The sequence below is a fragment of the Anastrepha ludens genome, chromosome 2, assembly GCF_028408465.1.
Source record: "Anastrepha ludens isolate Willacy chromosome 2, idAnaLude1.1, whole genome shotgun sequence".
Taxonomy (NCBI): domain Eukaryota; kingdom Metazoa; phylum Arthropoda; class Insecta; order Diptera; family Tephritidae; genus Anastrepha; species Anastrepha ludens.
The window spans coordinates 31,020,812-31,039,184 of NC_071498.1; the positions used below are offsets into that span (position 1 = coordinate 31,020,812).

General features: G+C 36.5%; 3 protein-coding genes across 14 annotated transcripts in view; 1 reads left to right on the forward strand and 2 right to left on the reverse strand.

Annotated features, from left to right (window-relative positions):
* The window catches only part of LOC128867531 (trithorax group protein osa), a 178,450-nt gene extending 166,483 nt beyond the window's left edge, over window positions 1-11,967 (reverse strand). For 7 of the 11 annotated variants that reach the window (XM_054108894.1, XM_054108863.1, XM_054108884.1 and 4 more), the window contains exons 1-2: window positions 10,381-11,967; window positions 5,805-6,822 (exon numbers count right to left, since the gene is read on the reverse strand). In XM_054108894.1, coding sequence (XP_053964869.1) covers window positions 5,805-6,719 — 915 coding nt within the window. In that variant the 5' untranslated portion in view covers window positions 6,720-6,822; window positions 10,381-11,967. Of the gene's footprint in view, window positions 1-5,804; window positions 6,823-8,135; window positions 8,155-8,430; window positions 9,222-10,380 lie in introns of those variants that run through there. The other 4 variants (XM_054108825.1, XM_054108835.1, XM_054108844.1 and 1 more) reach the window with 4 other exon arrangements.
* A 249-nt stretch (window positions 11,968-12,216) lies between these two features.
* Window positions 12,217-13,330, forward strand: LOC128867582 (vacuolar protein sorting-associated protein 37B). Its single transcript, XM_054108952.1, has one exon. The coding sequence runs from the start codon at window positions 12,404-12,406 to the stop codon at window positions 13,055-13,057; it is 654 nt and encodes a 217-aa protein (XP_053964927.1). The 5' UTR covers window positions 12,217-12,403; the 3' UTR covers window positions 13,058-13,330.
* Window positions 13,331-13,444: 114 nt separating this feature from the next.
* On the reverse strand, window positions 13,445-17,127 carry LOC128867567 (katanin p60 ATPase-containing subunit A-like 1). Of its 2 annotated transcripts, none has more exons than XM_054108933.1 (7): window positions 16,956-17,127; window positions 16,169-16,390; window positions 15,886-16,109; window positions 15,447-15,823; window positions 15,253-15,374; window positions 14,320-14,876; window positions 13,445-14,258 (listed from the first exon to the last, which is right to left on the reverse strand). In XM_054108933.1, exons 1-7 carry the CDS (start codon window positions 16,965-16,967, stop codon window positions 14,060-14,062), a joined length of 1,713 nt encoding a protein of 570 aa, XP_053964908.1. In that variant the 5' UTR covers window positions 16,968-17,127; the 3' UTR covers window positions 13,445-14,059. The 2 variants fall into 2 exon arrangements, with proteins under 2 accessions (XP_053964908.1, XP_053964916.1); XM_054108941.1 differs by lacking the exon at window positions 16,956-17,127 and adding an exon at window positions 16,847-16,949.
* Window positions 17,128-18,373: the final 1,246 nt, after the last annotated feature.

Consider the following 18,373-nt stretch of genomic DNA (forward strand, 5'->3'; position numbering starts at 1 on the left):
TTGTTTTTGTTAACTCGTTTAACTATGTACGTATGTACATATCTGTGTATCCACGTATAATGCATGACCTTGTCGACGCTAAAACAATAAATACGATTACGTACGTAGGTACATACATACATACATACATACATGTATAGAATATAAATATAAAGTTCAAACGACTGCTAATTTAATGAATGCAACGATTGTCTAGTTTAGCAATGAACCACTTTCATTTCTTTTGTACCTATGTGCATACATACATATGTACACATGTATAGTATAGATATACCTTCTCTTCAGTACATGAAAAATAAAATTATGGAAAAAGTTGTTTTTAATAACGGTCGCTCCTCGACAACCAATGACAAAACTCCGAGCGGAACTCTGTCCTCGAACCAGGGACTAACCGAAAGGTAGTTTGAAAATGGGTCTAAATTCATAAAAATCTAAATGTTGTTGCTAACCCCTTGGATACGAATGTATATAATAATTTTTTTATATTTTTTTATATCATAATTTTTTTATTTTTTGGTTATACTATATACAGTCGAACTTCTCTACAGTGAACTTCCATATAATGAAGCTCTCCTTATAATGAACTGGTTTCGAAGACACTGCTTTTTCGTTCTACTTTCGGTGTATTTTAGTCTCCTTATAATGGATTTCTATACAGTGAAGTTTTCTATATAATGAACAAATTTTACAGCTGTAAATTCAAGCGTCCTAAGTTTTTGTCTCCATATAGTGAATTTTTTCAAAAGTTTTTTGTTGCAAAAAATTACAGTTAGATGCGGACAAACTGTTATGAGGGGAATCCCAAAATTAAAACAGAAAGAGCTGAGCTATTACAGTTTTATTCAGTGATTGAAGTTAAAATGACGCATCGAAGCAGTATTTCGCTTGAAAAAAAGTTATTAATGATTAACAAAGTTAATGAAGGAAAGAAAAAAAAAAAAGATATTGCCAATGAATTAGGAGTTCTTCCCAGTACTTTATCAAATATTTTAAAAAATAAGGAAGTGATTTTAAAAAATGCGGAGGATTTGGCAGTAAATACCAAACGCAAAAGACTTCGACCTTGTCATTTTGAGGATATTGACGAAGCAATGCTGAAATGGTTACTCGTTGCACGTGGTAAGAATCTCCCTGTATCTGGACCATTATTGAAGCAAAAGGCCAAAGATTTTGCGGAAGTACTAGGACACCACGAATTTGAGGCAAGTACAGGTTGGTTAGACAAGTTCAAAAGTAGGCATGGCGTTATTCAAAAGACATTATGTGGGGAAAGTGCTGACGCCAACATAGAAAACCGTGATGAATGGGTAACGAACGTCTTACCGAAATTAATTGAAAATTACAACATTAACGACATTTTTAATGCCGACGAGACTGCTTTGTTTTTCAAATGCTTGCCAACTAAAACACTGGCATTCAAAAATGAAAAATGCTTTGGTGGGAAGCAAAGCAAGGAGAGAATAACTGTCCTGGTGGGAAGCAATATGACTGGATCAGAAAAGCTAAAATTGCTGGTAATCGGAAAGGCCAAAAATCCGAGGTGCTTCAAGGGAATAAAATCTTTAGGTGTCGATTATGAGTTTAACAAAAAAGCATGGATGACCAGTGAGATTTTTACGAAATGGATTGTAAAACTCGACAAAAAATTTTGTGATCAAAACAGAAAGGTGTTGTTTTTTGTTGATAACTGCACTGCCCACCCTAAAGATGTAAGAGACAAGTTGAGAAACATTCATCTCGCTTATTTTCCTCCCAACATGACTTCGTTACTGCAACCAATGGACCAAGGCATTATCTACAACATGAAACAACGTTACAGAAAACGAATTTTAACGAATATATTGACTCAAGTGGATGAGGGAAATTCTGTTATGACCATAGACTTGCTGCAAGCAGTTCGAAATCTTAGCAATGTATGGAATGTCTATGTTAAACCAGAAACAATTGCCAACTGTTTTAAAAAGGCTGGATTTTGAAAAGATGCTATGCAGATTCCATTTGAGCATTGGGATGAAGAGGACCTTCTTTCAATATCGGGTTTGGCTGCTTACAGTCTTCATTTAAAAAAGTAGCAAATATCGAAGCACCGTTTGATGACTACGTAAATGTTGATAATGGTGTGCAGACTTGGGACAACCCATCCGAAGAAGATATTCTCAACAGCATTTTTGAAAGTCGCGGAGTTCCAGCTGAACCTGGTAAGCATTTATCTTTTTATAGTCAAACAAAAATTTAATATGTAAATATTATTTCAGATAACGATGAACACGATTTGACCGTTGAAGAATTGGCAGAAACTGAGGAGGCATTACCTACGTTGATACAAGCTGCTTCATCCATTAGCGTAATTAGAACCTTTGTGGAAATGAGGAGTGACGTGCCGATTAATGTTTTCAACTCTCTACATGATTTGGAAGCTTTTATTGAAAATGAAAAATGGAAGACTGTAATTCAAACCAAACTCACTGATTATTTTAAATAAAATTACATAAAAAATCAAATTTGGGTAATTAGAATTGCAACACAAAAATAAATTAATTGAAACTAAACACATCATCCGCTCCCTGGGCAAACAAGTGCATGCCGTGTCGCAAACGTCAAATGTACCCAAGAGGTTAAAAGACGTCACTACGTCACTGTTAGCTTCCTCCCAAAACCACTCCAAAACACTTCACTTCGTTGACAACTTTACTCAAAATTCAGAAACTGTCGCAAAACTTCTCGCCCACATGGTTATAAGGGCACAGAATATAAAAAACAATCGAGTAGAGTGAGAAATTATAACAATGCAAAATAAAAAAATAAAAAATTAAAATATTTTAAGTGAACAAAATGAAAATGTCCAAGTTGTTAAGCAACTCATAAGATTCTTTGTAATACAATATTTAAATAAAACTTCCCGCTCACTATCGTAATTGTTACACAAGCCTACTTAATTGTTATTTCTTATAAAGAAATGCATACCAACTGGCATGAAGAAAATTTCAATAAGAGCTCAGCTGACTGACAAGAATTTGAATTTACTTTAAGCCACTATTATTACCCCAACTTCATTCACCATTTTGAACTAAACAATAGAAGAAGTAGCTGAAAAAACACAAGTTCCAATAAAATATCCACGCACAGAGTACAGAGTCGGTTTTATCAACATAAACCGGCGAATGGGCGAATGGCCGCCAAATCAGTGCATCTGTCTGTGCGCGTGGTGGCCAAACAATACCAGCAACCGAAACAACAAGTGGAGCAAGCACTCATCGACGTCATATAAACAAGCCAGCCAGCCAACCAGACATCTAGTCAATACAAGCTGTTACCCACCTCCACCTCCTGTCAATGCTATATTTTTACCTTCTTTGTATCCCTTTAAGTCGTGGCTGAAATTGAACTGATGCTTACGATATCGGTATGGCTTGGTATGGTTTGGTCTGGTTACTGCTGACACACTCAACTTAACTTCAACCTTAAAGATTTTATTTCACATTTTGTGTTGTGCTCCCTTGATACGATGGTTTTGTTGTTGTTGCTGAGTAAAAGATGCCGCCGCGCTGGTTGATGCTTTTTTATATTTCATTCATGAAAACGACAAACATTTATTGACACACTTTCGTGCATATGTATGTACAGATATATTTACGGTGGCAAAGAGCTGTGCATACCGAGGACGATCCAACAACAAAACCAACGGCACATTTAATAGTACACATGTACCGACATACATAATACATACAAATGCAGACAAGATTGTATTATATCAGACAGTCTGTATGTCGATTTATATGGCATATAGCGGCATGTAAGGTGACGGCGACCAAACTGAGCAACATGGCACGCGTTTGTGCATACGCGTCTGTGGGTAATTGTATTTGAACGATTATGTCCGTCCCTACTATTACCCACGTAATACAAATTTTCATACCATGCTATGTGGTGTATGTGTGTATGTAAATATGTGCTTATATGAATTGGTTGGTTGGTTTAGTTCCTTTTGATTTCTGTACGTATTATAAATGTTTTTTTTTTTGCTTTTTTATGTTTTTATTGTGATTATTTTTTATACCTGTTGTTGTTGCGACTGCCGTGCTGCCCTTGCTGATGATTTAAGGCGGCAAATTTTACTCAACGACTAACTAAATGAATAAATGAATGAATGTAGCACGAGGGTATGAACTCAACGAATGTACATACATACATAAGTATGTATAATTGTATATTTGAATTTGTCTCTTTGGCATGAGTAAGCGCATGGGATACCCCAACTAGAAAAACAACGGCCGGCTGGCTAGTTGTTTGTTTATATGTGGAAAAATTCTAAATTTTGCCGGTTGCGACTTTCCTGCATTGATAAGCCAGATATTGTTTTCTTTTGGTATTTGACATTGTTTTGCTTTTGTGGGAGTAATGTAGATTAGGTTTTGTTGTTGTTTCTTTATTTTAAATTGCACATCGCTTACATTTGTTTTTATCTAAATTTCTCTTATGATCAAATTAAATTACTTTAGTTTATCACGTTTTGGCCTTTGGAATATACGCAGATACATATTTGAAGGAAAAATAGAAGAATAAAATACATAAGATCTCGAAAAAAATAGTGTTGAATAAATTTTTCATTGCGTAAATATTGTTATACGTCTACAAGGTTCATGATCTCCGTCTTCCCAATAAATGTTTTACTATCCTTGCTAGTCTAATATTTTCTTTATTTTAAGCCATACAAAATGAACAAATATTTTTTATAGCTTTCGGACTCTCCAATTTTAACTTTATGTAGTTAATATATCGTCCCCTTAGTATAACAATAGCCTATGTGCTCAAAGGCTATTATTTTATTGAATTTTTGGATTCTCCATCGTCGATTTTATATGTGGTCAAAATTTTGTCAAATTCTAGTTCCACAAAGTGGGTCAAAACGTCAGTCAAAAAATAATAAATATTTACAGACATAACGAGATTTGAGTGAGAGCTACTTTCGACAAAAAGTTTGAAATTCATTTTCTCAAAACATCAAAAAATTTATAGGCTATTTTAATACTAAGGGGACGATATAATACGTCTCTTCTTTGCGCCAAGCATTAGCAAGTAGCGAATAAATGAAGTAACTGGTGTAAATAAACATATCTTGGCAGCGCTAGAAGAGAGCTGCTTTAATTACATTTGTCTGTAAAATAGTGAGTTATACCACATTTATGAGGCCTAACCATACTCGCTAGAGGCGAATCTTGCTCCATAACTTTATTGTTGCTTTCACATGCAAATTTTTTCATTAAGTTAGCCGAGCACAGAAGTGGCGAATAGAAGAGATCTAATATGAGAAATTTCAGAAAAGGGTTATGTACGACTATCTCTTTGTTTAACATTGTATTAGAATTATGCTTTAAAACCTTTTTTCTACATATAAACTAAATCTTGCGGACGAACGAATGAAAAAGCAGCACAATCACTAAGTTCATTTTAGTCCGATGTTTATATAATCTTACTTTATTATGCTTACTTAATGCATCTGACAACTAAATTATTGTAGGCCTTCTGTTCTTTCTAGATTTCAACAAAAAAAAAAAATAAGTAGTCTACTTAGAAAGTCCCTCGTATGTAATGCCCAAGAAGTACTTCGATCGATTGGAATCAGTAAACTTTGTCTGTATACATAGATCTTTATATGCTCATGGTTGGCACTTTTCATTGAATTAAAAAATTAACACATTGAAGGAACAAATATGGATCAACACTACATTTATGAAGAGCAATTGGGTTTATTTAGAGGTTTGGTGTTACCTAGTTTTATAAATACTGTATTGATTTCTACTTACCGGTGGTGGCGTTCGGTAGGCCTGCGACGGTCCCAATTGTGGACTGTATGGACGTGGTGGTGGTGCCCATCCTTGTTGCGCTCCATATGGCTGATGTGGAGGCGGTGGTGGTCCGTGTGGACCCTGAGGTCCGCCCTGTTGTTGCTGTTGTGCAACTTGTTGCTGCTGTTGCTGTTGCGGATCATAACTATTCGCGTAACGATGTTGTGGTGGAGGCGGTGGATGCGACGACTGTAGCAACGAATTCAGTGTGGGTGTAGGACCTTGTGGTGGCTGGCCTGGAATATATCGCTGTTGCGGTGGCCGACTGGGCGAAGCAATGCCGCCACCAGGTCCTGTCGGCGGACCTGGCTGCTGTTGTGGTTTACCACCAGGAGGTGGTTGTTGCATTGGAGAATGTCCATAGCGATAAGGATCTATATTTGGATCTGGATGATGATAACGTCCATAAACAGGATGATGTCCACCAGGAGGTGGAGGTGGAGGTCCTCCCAATGGGCTTTGTCCATATTCATCTTTCTGAGAATGTTCACCGGGATTTTGGGGGACGCCAGGGCCACCAGGGCCACCCTGCTGATGCGGTAGATGTTGTTGTGGATGCGGTTGTTGATGTAGATGATAGTGCGATATTGCCGCTGCTGGATCACTACCTGGCGGTCCATATGCATGTGGAACTGTTTGTTGCTGTTGATCACTGCCATTATTTGGTGCGGGGGGACCACCAGTGGGCGGTCCACCGCCTATCGCTGAGTTGGGTGGAGCTGGACCACCCGGAACACTGACACCAGGACCACCATTACCGCCGCTGCTTTGTCCGCCAGATCCAACAGGCCCACCAGATCCACTCGGCGGCCCAGCACCTCCACCTCCAGCTGCACCACCCTGCCCAGAGGGTGATTTTATTTTCTCATTCATTACTTCTTTGACTCAATCCAAGAGGAATATTTTGTTTGCAGTTGCTGTTGTAAGAGGCTTGTAGTTTCCTTCAACGGCCGCTGCAACTGCGCTGCAGAATTATCTAAAATGGTAATATAATAAATTTAAAAATATTAAAAATGAAAAGATGCATAAAAAATGGGATGAAAAATATACGTATGTATGCGCCTTAAAACTTGAAGCCTCATTAAAGCGGAAAGGTGGCTTAAATATTGCTTGTACTCTTTGTATAAATATTTATGTTTAGGAGCTATATATATTTTAAGTTTTAAAGTAATTTCTATGAACAGACAGATTTAGATTAAATAATGGTATTTCATTCCTATTAAAAACTACTACAGATAGAAAGATACATTTTGGAGGGAAAATGTTCATAAGGCTCGTATAGGTTAACTACATTTTATTATTATTGATGTATTCCTTGGAGCAATTCGGGGCCATACATGCAAAATCACAATTTGTAGGTCAAAATGGGATGTGCCGCTTTTAGCTACAGCATAGGCCAGAAAGAACTGCAGTTTAGCTGGTCATAAAAAAAAATTATTTTTAAAGATGTAGAAATTTTTAAATGACCGTATTTAGTTTACGGCATTTCTTAATACAGCTACTGCAAGATTGTTTCAAACATAAAACATATCATTTTAAAATATTGTACCTAAAACACAGCTTTATGCCGGTAATAATGTAGGTGAATGATTAAAGTTATGTTAAAAATGCTGACAGGACACACCATTTCTTCTATAAATAAACAAGAAAAAGCTTTTGATATACACTACTTACACAGTCGACAATAACAAAATAAAATGAAAGGTTGATATTTCAAACTTCGGTAATTAAACAAGTGACCAAATTCAGGTGAAACTATACCTTCTATCTTGTTATTGTGATAACAATTTAATAAAACTATACTCATAGAGGTTTCAATTGACGAATCCTCACTGTTTATAGTCACCACATCCATGCAGGCATTTACTAAAAACATTTAGGGACTAAGACATATTTCTAATGTCCGAGCGATATGTTGGTCGAGCTATATGTCGATTACATTACGCTGTTAAACAAAAATTGTTAATAAAAGCGATAAATCACATGGTTTCAAGGCTCCGAGAGGAAGCTGGACACTGTTCATGTAATCATTTTTCATCAAATGAAGTGAAATTAAAAACTGGGAGGGTGAAAAATCAGATACTCATATAGGGCTGGTTGTCTCACGCTAACATTTTTCAACAATAAAAACGAGCTCTATCTGAATTTCTATTGAATAAACCAGTTTAGATTTACTGAATCTCAATCTACAAATTTATTGTAGGTTTACCCACCAAATTCCGTCCGGGAAAAATAAGAAAAAAGTACAGATTTATTGAGAACTTTCCTTACTTTAGTCATTTTACTCACATTAATCAATTAGATTTTAATCTTGATTTTCAGTGATAATAAAACGCAAATACTGCTGAAAATCATTTTCATTAAAAATTTCTTGCGTTGCTGTTCTAGTCGTTTTGACTTGCTTAGTTGTTCGGCTATGAATGTGTATACATTCGTCTATTTTCCGTGTATGTATTAATTCCGAAATGATTTTTAATTGCCAACACCCCAAGTGCAAATGTAAATATGTTTATTTTTTCTATGGCGCTTTTAGTGCAGTTTTATACATATATATATATTATATACTTTTTCCAAAGGTATTTACATGGTGTGGAAAGTAGAAGCAAATCGTTGTTATAGTGCAAAACCGTCAATAAAATAAGAAACGTCGGAATCAGCAGCCATTGACGATATCAGCGACACGACACAATGGCAATTTATAACAACAACAGCAAATATCCAACATTCATGCAACAACAGCAATAAAATGATACACCATAAAATAGTAGTAGAAATTAAGTCAGAAAAACCATACTAATGGAACGAATGTGAAGCGACACATTACGGCACGTCTCAGCGTTACACACCACCCGACCACGACAGTACTCTTCCACTCTTCTACTCTACTCCGCTCCGCAACCCGTGACAAGTTCTTTTACCCTACTATTTCTTCCCACTTTCGTAGTTGAAACTCTCGGCCGTCAAACAGGCAGGCAAGCAAACAGCGACAAGACAACGGCTGCGGCAAACGCGCTCTCACAAAATATCTGTGTGTTCGAATTGCTGTTGTTGTGTTATGTTATCGTGCTGTCACACTCGATGTCTCTTGCTAGCATATTCACAATATATGTACATACAGACATATTGCTGTACCCGTCACACTTATGTTTGCATGGCAGATACTTGTGCGAGATTTTGTGCAACGCGAAAAGAGGATTTTAATGATTTTTTTCCTAAGTCGTATTTTATGTTTCATATTACACAGCACAGAGAAAATATTTTTAGATTCCACTTTCACACAACGCAAGCTTATATATTTAATTACAGTTCTTGTAAATTTTATTAATTAATTCACACAAATTCCAAGTAAATAACACTAATTCCTAATGTATCCACACCACGCAATCGAGGCGAGTCGAAAGTACGTACGTACGTTCGTATGGTTCCCGGACTTTTTACTTTGGATAGCTGAAATCAACATATTTGCAGCAGTCGGTTCGTATTGTACGTCGTAATATCGTAATACTTAACAGCTCGTTGTTGCCGCACGCGCTCAGTGTTGCATTTTAATGGCAACACATGTGAACAATGAAAATATTTTTTAAAAGTTAATTTGGCAACATATTACCATCGAAAGTATTCAGAAATAAAATCGCCCTTTTTTAAGAAAATATAATCAACTTAATTACGTCTAAAACCGCGGAAAATTTTTAAATATAAACCATTTTATTCAAATAAAATGTATTAATTGTGCAAAACAAAATCGCTCTGTCAACCGGGGTATAAGGAATCTGATGTATGAATGGACTTTAAAGGAACTTTCTTGTAGCCATCACTAAAACACTCATTCGAAAATCGTTTATTTCCAAAATCAGTATCTGTCCAAATGGACAGAATAAATTTATTTCACCCACAAAAAACAATCAATTCGACCCCGATTGCATAAATAATAATAATTTCTCGAATGTATCCAGAAGGTATGAATTTAATTCTCACTTTGCAGGAGCTTCTAATTCGCACAAAATGAATGTGGTAGAAATGTTATTTGTGTGGTGTGCGCTGAATATTATTCGACAACTAAAAGGGCTTATAGTTTTATGCCGTCCCCAAAGGGCTTTTAATGACAGAAATACACTCGGATGTTTGAAATTGTCTATGAGGGGTGGCCGCTTTTAGGAAAAAAAAACTTTCTATCGTTTGGTGTTTCCTGAGCCTTGCAGAACGGTATTCATGCGCCCCCCATTTGGCTATGACGGCCTCCTATTATTCTTATATAGCTGGGACATAAAAAGAACTACGAAGAGTGAGATGTTATATGATGATTAGGGACGGTTTCACAATTTTATCAATAACATTTTTTAGGTACTTATCTCTGAAAGAATAAACTACGATGAGGGGATCGCTATCTTCTTCTTCTCTAAATGTAAGGAATATATCCTATATAACTAATTCGCTTACAGGCCCATCGCTTTACTAGACTTTATCATAAAGTCGGTTAATTCAAATGGTAAGTTAAAACTTGTTTTATTAGTATTATTTCATAAACTATACTTACGCATTTAAATCATCACTGCAACGGCGCGCACATACAAATACACATGCCGAGGTAATGAGGTAGACAGCACTGTCAAAGCTGCTTTAACCAAGTAAAATATTCGAACGTGTACAGAGTTCGCTATGCAATGTCGCTCTACGTTGTTTGTGCTGAAAAAGACTTGTAACAAAAACTGTCCGAATAATCACCAACAATCTGTATACGGCTTTTCCTTTCTTCTTTGCCACCTATCCGCTCGTTTGTGTGCTCGATACACTCACGACTTTTCACCAGCAATTCTCACCAATTCACTACATAAACATTTCGAATAAGACAACGGCTTTGCTTTGCATTACTTTTCACGATCTGCCTTTTCCTATTATTTGTCGTCGTTTATGACTTTAATATGCTGCTACTGTTCTGCTATATTGTGCTTTGTTTTGTTTTTCGTTGTTCCCTACCCGCTTTCTATGTATCCCACTCGCATGCGGCTTTTTTTACCATTACACTCCAATAGGTGTGAGAGAGACATAAATATGTACACAGTGACGATGGCAACAACAATTACTATGCAGCAACGATGGCCACCGCCGACGACAATCTTCACTTCTGCTGAACGATGGTACTACGAACGTTGTACTAAAAAAGAAAACAAAACGAGTTTCTGCTTTTGCTTATTCTTTGCATTTGATTTCTTATTTCTTGGTTGTATTTTTACGTCTGCTCCTTTTCCACTTTTTTCAATTCCTTTAACTTCATTCGTCGATGACTTTTATTAGTGTGCAATGTCGACACCAAATTCTTTATATTCTCTCCTTAATTTTGCAATTAATTTGGGAAAGAGGGTAGTGACGACCCCGCTTCCCAGTTTTATGCCTCAGGCGATATCAAAATTGTGGCGAGGACTCCACCCGGAGGCTGTTCGGCTATTTCTGCCTGCGCAGACGATTCATTCAGATCATCCAGCAAATGTATGCAATTTTCTATGCCAAGCGAACCTTGTTTCTTGCCGTACCTGTTTTTATTTGCACCTTTAGACTATGGAAGTATGAATTGATCAATACTATTGCAAAACAATTCATTCCCATTTGTGGTTATCACTTTCACATAAACAGTTTCACAGTTTTTCAATCAACTCATATACACACCTTTATTACGCCAACTTACACCTATCCCAGTCGATTCTAAAAGTTTATCAATTATCTGCATTTATACCGCCACTCGATTATTATACATTTTCAAAGTTTTTCACGGGGAAAGTTGGCAATTTTCGATTTTCTTTTTTCCTTTATGTGCGTTAAATACACGAGACCGAAGAAACGCTCCGCTTCGCTTTCGGGGCACGAACAAATTTTTATGTAGTCGTCTGAAAATTTTTCACTTTCTGCTAGTCCGTTTTTTCAAACGCACTTTTCACTCAAATTCACATCGTTTTATTCAAATTTATACACTTTTCTTATTGCTGCACCTTTAATTAACGTTTTTAACACCTTCTTTTGCTTTAAATTAGTGTATTTTATTTAAATTTTCAGTCAAATGCATTACGCCGAAATACACGGATATATCAAAATGGCGCACGCGAATGGAAGTGTTTGTACAGCATTGCCAGCAAAGAATACCACCAAACGAATGTGGACTTCATCCAATTATATCCACAATCCAATGGAATCGACATGCCAACCGCGAAGGTTTAACGCTTCCTAATACCGTTGTATATAACTTATTATTTTACAATTACTCAACTCTTTCCAATAATAGAAATTATTCGCATGGGCGTTATTATCAAAAGGCATGCAATTAATGAATTAATGTTGCAAAATATTATATACAAAAAATTCATCCAATCTATATTATCTATTTCGGTACCGTTTATCGACATGGCAACACTAAACTTGTTAAATTCGTACAGAATTCCTGTTTGGCAAATGTCAAATTGTTGAAGTCGCAATTGCAGAAATAAAGAAATAACGCGAAGGGGAAATATAATTTTAAAATCTAATTTTGGTTAAATAAATTGGTAAAACATTTCAACACACCAAGCATCATGTATCAAGAATACTTGAATCAGATGCAATCATCGATAGCACCACTTTCGTCAGACGAACTCAAGGATTTGCTCAACGATGACGAAAAACTGGAGGAAAAAGTGAGCGAAGTTCTAGAAAACCTTAAATCTCAAAAAGACAACCTACTCCTCGAAAATCGCTCGAAGGCCGAGAGTAATATTGAAAAAGAACCAACAATCATAGAATTGCGTGGCAAAGTTAATGAACTGCTCGAGGAGGCCAAACAGTGTTGTCAGGCCGTGCAGGATAAATTAGCAGAAATGAAAGAGAAGTCGGGCAATGTGAATCAGGAGACAGCATTGGCATTAATACAAACAGCAGCTGCAGAAAGCGAGGAAGGAACTGATGCCTTAATAAAGCAATTCACAGACAATGAAATTGGAGTGGAAGCATTCCTAGACGAATTTCTAGCAACACGCAAAACAATGCACCTACGCAAGCTCAAAGCGGAGAAAATGCAAGAGCTTATGCGGAGACAAACACCAGCTGCGCAACGTGGTAGCATGGGTGGCGCAATGCCTGCCTATGGCAATTTATTACCAAACAGTGGCTTTTATCCAACTCCAGGTGGAGCTGGTGTGCCATACCCATTGGGGCCCATGATGCCAATGCCACCGCCACGCCCATATTAGCTGCAAAACGCCAGTTAGCATATACTGCCTTTGAACAATAAAGCTGGTGGGCATTGATCAATTTTTTAAACAATGGACAGGACAAAAATTATAGTAGATGTTCATATAACAGCGATATATTTTAAACATAAAAATAAATACCCTTATTTATAAAGTATTCTAGTATTGTTGAAATGTTACGAAGTGATAAAGAGTACGATTTTCACAAGTACATTCGTTTGTAGATAATTTCCTGCTTTGGGATTAATAAAAAAAAAACATTATTTACAACTATTTGTGGCCTGAACCTCTATTAATAGAAATGTCGCTTGCTTTCGTTTGCTTACTTTAAAACCATAGTAATTGTGCTTTAATATAAATTAAAAAGGTCAGTGCATCAAACTGCAATTATTTAAAAACATTGTGCAGTTGTGAGAAAACATCACAACCCAAAATAGAATCTTTATTTTGTTCTAAAAAGTTTCAAATAAACAAGCCGCAAATTGGCGGAAAATTCATTCTGTAAATGCTAAATAAGTTTGCATATAAAAGTTGTAGTATATTAACGGTCCTGCGATTCCGCGCTAAAACCAAATAAAAAATCTTTAAGTTGAACTAGAAAAAACAATAACTTAATAGTAATCAATTCCAGCTGCGCAAACTTTTCACTATCGAAATCGTGAATCATAAACTACCTCCTGTAGTGTTAATTGCAAAATTGAAGATTTTATTTTATTATCTTTTTTTTCTTTTTTTTTTTTTTTGGATATAATCGCTTTAAGTTTGGGTTTGTTAGTATTATTAATTGCAAATTTTATAAAATTAGACCCATTTTGTTGCTTAATTTCGATATCCGACTCATTCAATACTTCTAGCTTAGCTAATCAAAACGAAATTGCATTACAGCCAGATTTTGGCTAAACGTACAATTTTCAATTTCTACATTATAGTTATTTGTAAATTAAATGCTACATCTTACTGCAGCGAATGCGGTAAAGTCAACATGACATGGGCGTAAAGTCATCATGACGAACCGAATTCATTCATCCATTTTTCGTATTTTTCCAGATCCGCTTTCGATACACTTTTATTGCAGCGGCTAATGGCTTCGGTGAAATCCTGATTCGAAACGGGAAGATCAACTTCTTCTGTAGCCAATTGCCGTATCTGCTCCGGCGTGAGACCAGCAATCTTTCGACGCATCGACATCATGCTAGCATCCCTACGAAAAGAAAGTCAATACACCAAATTTCTCAAGCACTTATATTTAGTGTCTAACGCACCTGCAAACGTTGGTAATGTCAGCACCCGAATAACCCTCTAGCTTCTTCGCGATTTCAGACAAATTTACACTTTCGTCCACCTTCACTTCGCGGAGATTAATCTTCAACAATGCTTCGCGTCCCTCATCTGTTGGTAACGGTATGTAAATACGTTTCTCCAAACGGCGTCGTAACGCTTCATCTATGTCCCATGGGAAATTGGTGGCAGCTAATACCATGACCACCTTTGTGGCCTCTTCGCTTCCCACTCCATCCATTTGCACCAACAGCTCTGATTTGACACGACGTGAAGCCTCATGTTCCGACTCGGAACCACGACGTGAACAAAGCGAATCAATTTCGTCTATGAAAATTGTGCTCGGCGCATAGAATCGCGCCATCTCAAACAATAAACGTACCATTTTCTCTGATTCACCACGATATTTAGAAGTCAACGTCGAAGACGATACATTAAAAAAAGTGGTGCCGCATTCTGTTGCCACAGCTTTAGCCAACATAGTTTTACCGGTGCCGGGGGGTCCAACCATGAGTACGCCCTTCCATGGCCGTCGTATACCCTAAAAATTGTTATTAAACATTAAAAAAAAAATATACATAAAATAAAAAAGTAGCATAATTTTTTCCTCATTGGCAACGAAGCAGCTATGAGTCATACACAGTAAACAAGTTGACCGAGATCGCGTATTATTGCTCAAATATTTTATCTCAACTTGTTATTCACAAAAATAGAATACATTATTCTAAATCAACGCTAATCTCAAAAACGAAATGAATTAAATTTGATAATATAGGTAAGCCCCAAAATCGCCGATTTTTAATTTTTACACAAATTCATCAATTTAGTTTATGGTTTAAGAAAAACTCGTAAATTTACGGTACACATTCATGACCCTACACATTCGAGCTTAAGCCTTTACCAAGCTTCCTACCCACCTTAAAATAGTCCGGCATTAGCATGGGTAGCACAACAGCTTCCTCCAGCAAACGTTTAGCGTCATGTAGATCGGCTATGTCGTTCCAGCGTACTTTTGGATTTCGCTGAAGTATATCACGCTCTTTAAAATAATAAAAATATATAAATTAATTAAATAATAATTACTAAAATGTTATATGTATTTTAAACACACCTAATATATCCACAAGTTCTGCTTCCATGTGAGAGCTCGGCTGGAATTTCTTTTCCTCCTTCTCCTCGCTTTCCACCGCCTCTTCATCGCGATTTTCTTCGTCTTTTGAACCGCAGTTGTCGGCCACAGCCGACATGTTGCCACTACCACCATTGCTCGAGTGTGTCGTTTTTCTGCTCGATGTTGATGAAGTAGAACGCCCATTGTACTGCGTTAAATTTCCGCCGCGTGCAGTGCTCCCACCACTTCCAGCTATAGTGCGTCTATTTGCGCCTGCAGCGCCGGCATTATTGCGCTGTGGTATTATGCTTTTTCCTACACCTCCTGTGAGTTTTTTATTAGGTATACTACTACGGCTTCGATTTTGGACCGCGGGTCTGTGGTAATTAAAAGATTTTAACTCTATCTTATTCATGATTATATTGGCATAATAGCATACTTTTCTGTGCGTGGTGGACCCCATACGTCAGGATCTTTGGGTGGTGGTGTCCAAATATCGGGATCAGGACGAAACCACGCTGCTGGATCTTTTGTCTCGTCTTCGCTGATTTGGGTTTTTAATTTGTGTGCAAACGGTGTATTCTGCAAATCGAGCGTCATTTCTGATAGTGTTCGTTGTATGGCTTTCATTTGGGAGTATTCTTTTTCAATTTGCTGTGCGATCTATGTTCAAGAGATAAAGTTAAAAAAATTAATTATTTATATATGTTTAATTGTCTCACCAATTTCCATTTGCTTTTACGCAGTGAATCAGTTGTTGATTTAACCATGCGATCTAACATACCGCCTAGTCCTTCATAGTATATGCATGCCGAGTCATAGTTGCCGGTATACGCCATGTCACGCGCCAGCTTTGCATTCTCACATATTTCTGCTATTGAAGTTTTGGCCATCACGGTCATTCCTACACAAGATTTCGTCTTTTGCTTGCCACCTCGTAATAGCTGTAATATGAATAGAAACACCGTCGTACGATGGCATGCATGCAAGTCAGACATACAGGGGAAAGGCCGCACAAAACATAGGGAGTGTTGGAATGACACAGCAATCGCAGCGGCAGTATCGTCAGCGTATTCAGTAAATCATATAACAGCAGTGGCCCAGAAACAATAAAAGGTGAGCGTTGGGAAAGTACATAGAAGAACAAAGACTTGTTTAACGAAAATGGAAAGTGAGACTGGCGAGTAATAGCTCTACAATGCCAATCAAGTTGACATATAGTAACAGCAGCAACGCTCCGAGATAATCATATTATAAAATTGTAAATTGTAATTTTATTACTACAATGCAGGTGGTTTTTCAGTGAAAGAAAACAAATGTTTATTGTCAACTAATTCACAGATGTTGTGTCCCCACCCTGCTTTTGCTAGATTTATTTTATTTTGTCTAAAAATAATCACCAATATCGTATTTTATTTTTCGCATTCACTTTGCTGCCACTATTCGCTTTCGTCAGTCTCTGCCTTTTCCTAAACTATCTTTATACGGAAGTGGTCCCATTCTACTTACGGTTATTGACATTAGATCGCGCCTTTTTCATACACTTTCAACCTTAAAATGTTTATTACTAATCTAATTCTATGTTTTAAGACTTATTCTTAATTTTACTGCAATATTTTATTTTATTTTTGCCGTTAAATTAACGGGTGTAATATTTTCTCACCACTTGTTCTTTTCCTTTCTTTTTTGTGCTTTGCCTTTTCTTCTCAGCAAATGTCAACCGTGACTGCTTTCAGTGTTGCCTCAATTTTAAGCTTCCTAAGATTTTTGTTTTTGCCCATGGTTTTTGCTCTGGTTTTTATTCTCTTGTGCGAATTATTATTATTATATATAGGGGATATACACAATATAACCCGAACTTAATTAGCAACTTGAGCAAATTATTAAAAGGCAGCTTACACCAAAAAGCAACGCGCATGGATAGCAGAAGTATAAAAACTGAATTTACATATATTTGTTAGGTTGAAAGTAAAAATATCAATCTGAATATAGACTAACAAACAATTCGAGCGACAACAATAAAAGCAGATCGTAGGCAAGAAAGATGCAACTTGTTTTACTGATACGATGTTGCATGGATTCACCTTAATCAAAACCCAAAATCAAAGCGAATCTATTCAAGCTGGGGGCGTTCGAGCAACAACAACATTTTTAAATTTAGAACTGTCAAGGGAAATGGGGTGAATGAACAAATAGATAAAATTAGACTGTCCCGCGAAAGACGAATGGAAGCGGAAAAATCAAATACTCTAAACACACCACCTTCTATAGATACGCCTTGACCAAAACTGAATGACCCATTGTGACGGGCCTATTACATGCTGGCCGTTTCGTTATCTCTTTGGGTTTGAGTTTGACAACCAGTTGCTTTTGTTATGACATCATAAACGCATGATGACTGAATTATAAAGAAAACGTTAACAATCATTCAATAACATAACAAGAGCGGCGAGAACTTACTTAAAATAAATAATTTTTTTCAAAAATATATTTAGTAAGTCCCCATGCTAATTGCAACATTAAGATAAAGAAATATATCCTTTGCCGAAGTGTGGTTTTTTTAATTCAAATACTTCTTTCTTAGTCTATGCTCAGAAGGCTACAATCACCTATTAAGCTATTCTTCATTTATGACTCTTTTTATATTTTTTGTTTAAAGAAAATAAATAACTGAATATTGAAAAACCGGTTCCGCTGCAATAAGGCAACATTCAAAGACCTAAAAGCCTGTAAACTATATATGCGCTGACCTCTTTCAAGTTATTTATATTTTTTAATATGTACACTCCTTATATGTAGTTAATTTTTAACTGCTATGTCTTTCTTTTAATTTTTTATAATCGATGTTTTAATTTATTCTAGTTGTCTCAATTTGTATGCTTGGAGCACGATGGTTCGGTGAGCCTGGCAGAATATATCTGCCATAA

Excerpts from the sequence above, each read along its gene's own strand:
- LOC128867582 (XM_054108952.1), top strand. The coding sequence starts at position 12,404 with ATGTATCAAGAATACTTGAATCAGATGCAATCATCGATAGCACCACTT.
- LOC128867567 (XM_054108933.1), bottom strand. Across the intron at positions 15,824-15,885 it reads GGTCCACCACGCACAGAAAA|ACCCGCGGTCCAAAATCGAA; the intron begins GTATGCTATTAT and ends TAATTACCACAG. Across the intron at positions 14,877-15,252 it reads TAATGCCGGACTATTTTAAG|GGTATACGACGGCCATGGAA; the intron begins GTGGGTAGGAAG and ends AACAATTTTTAG.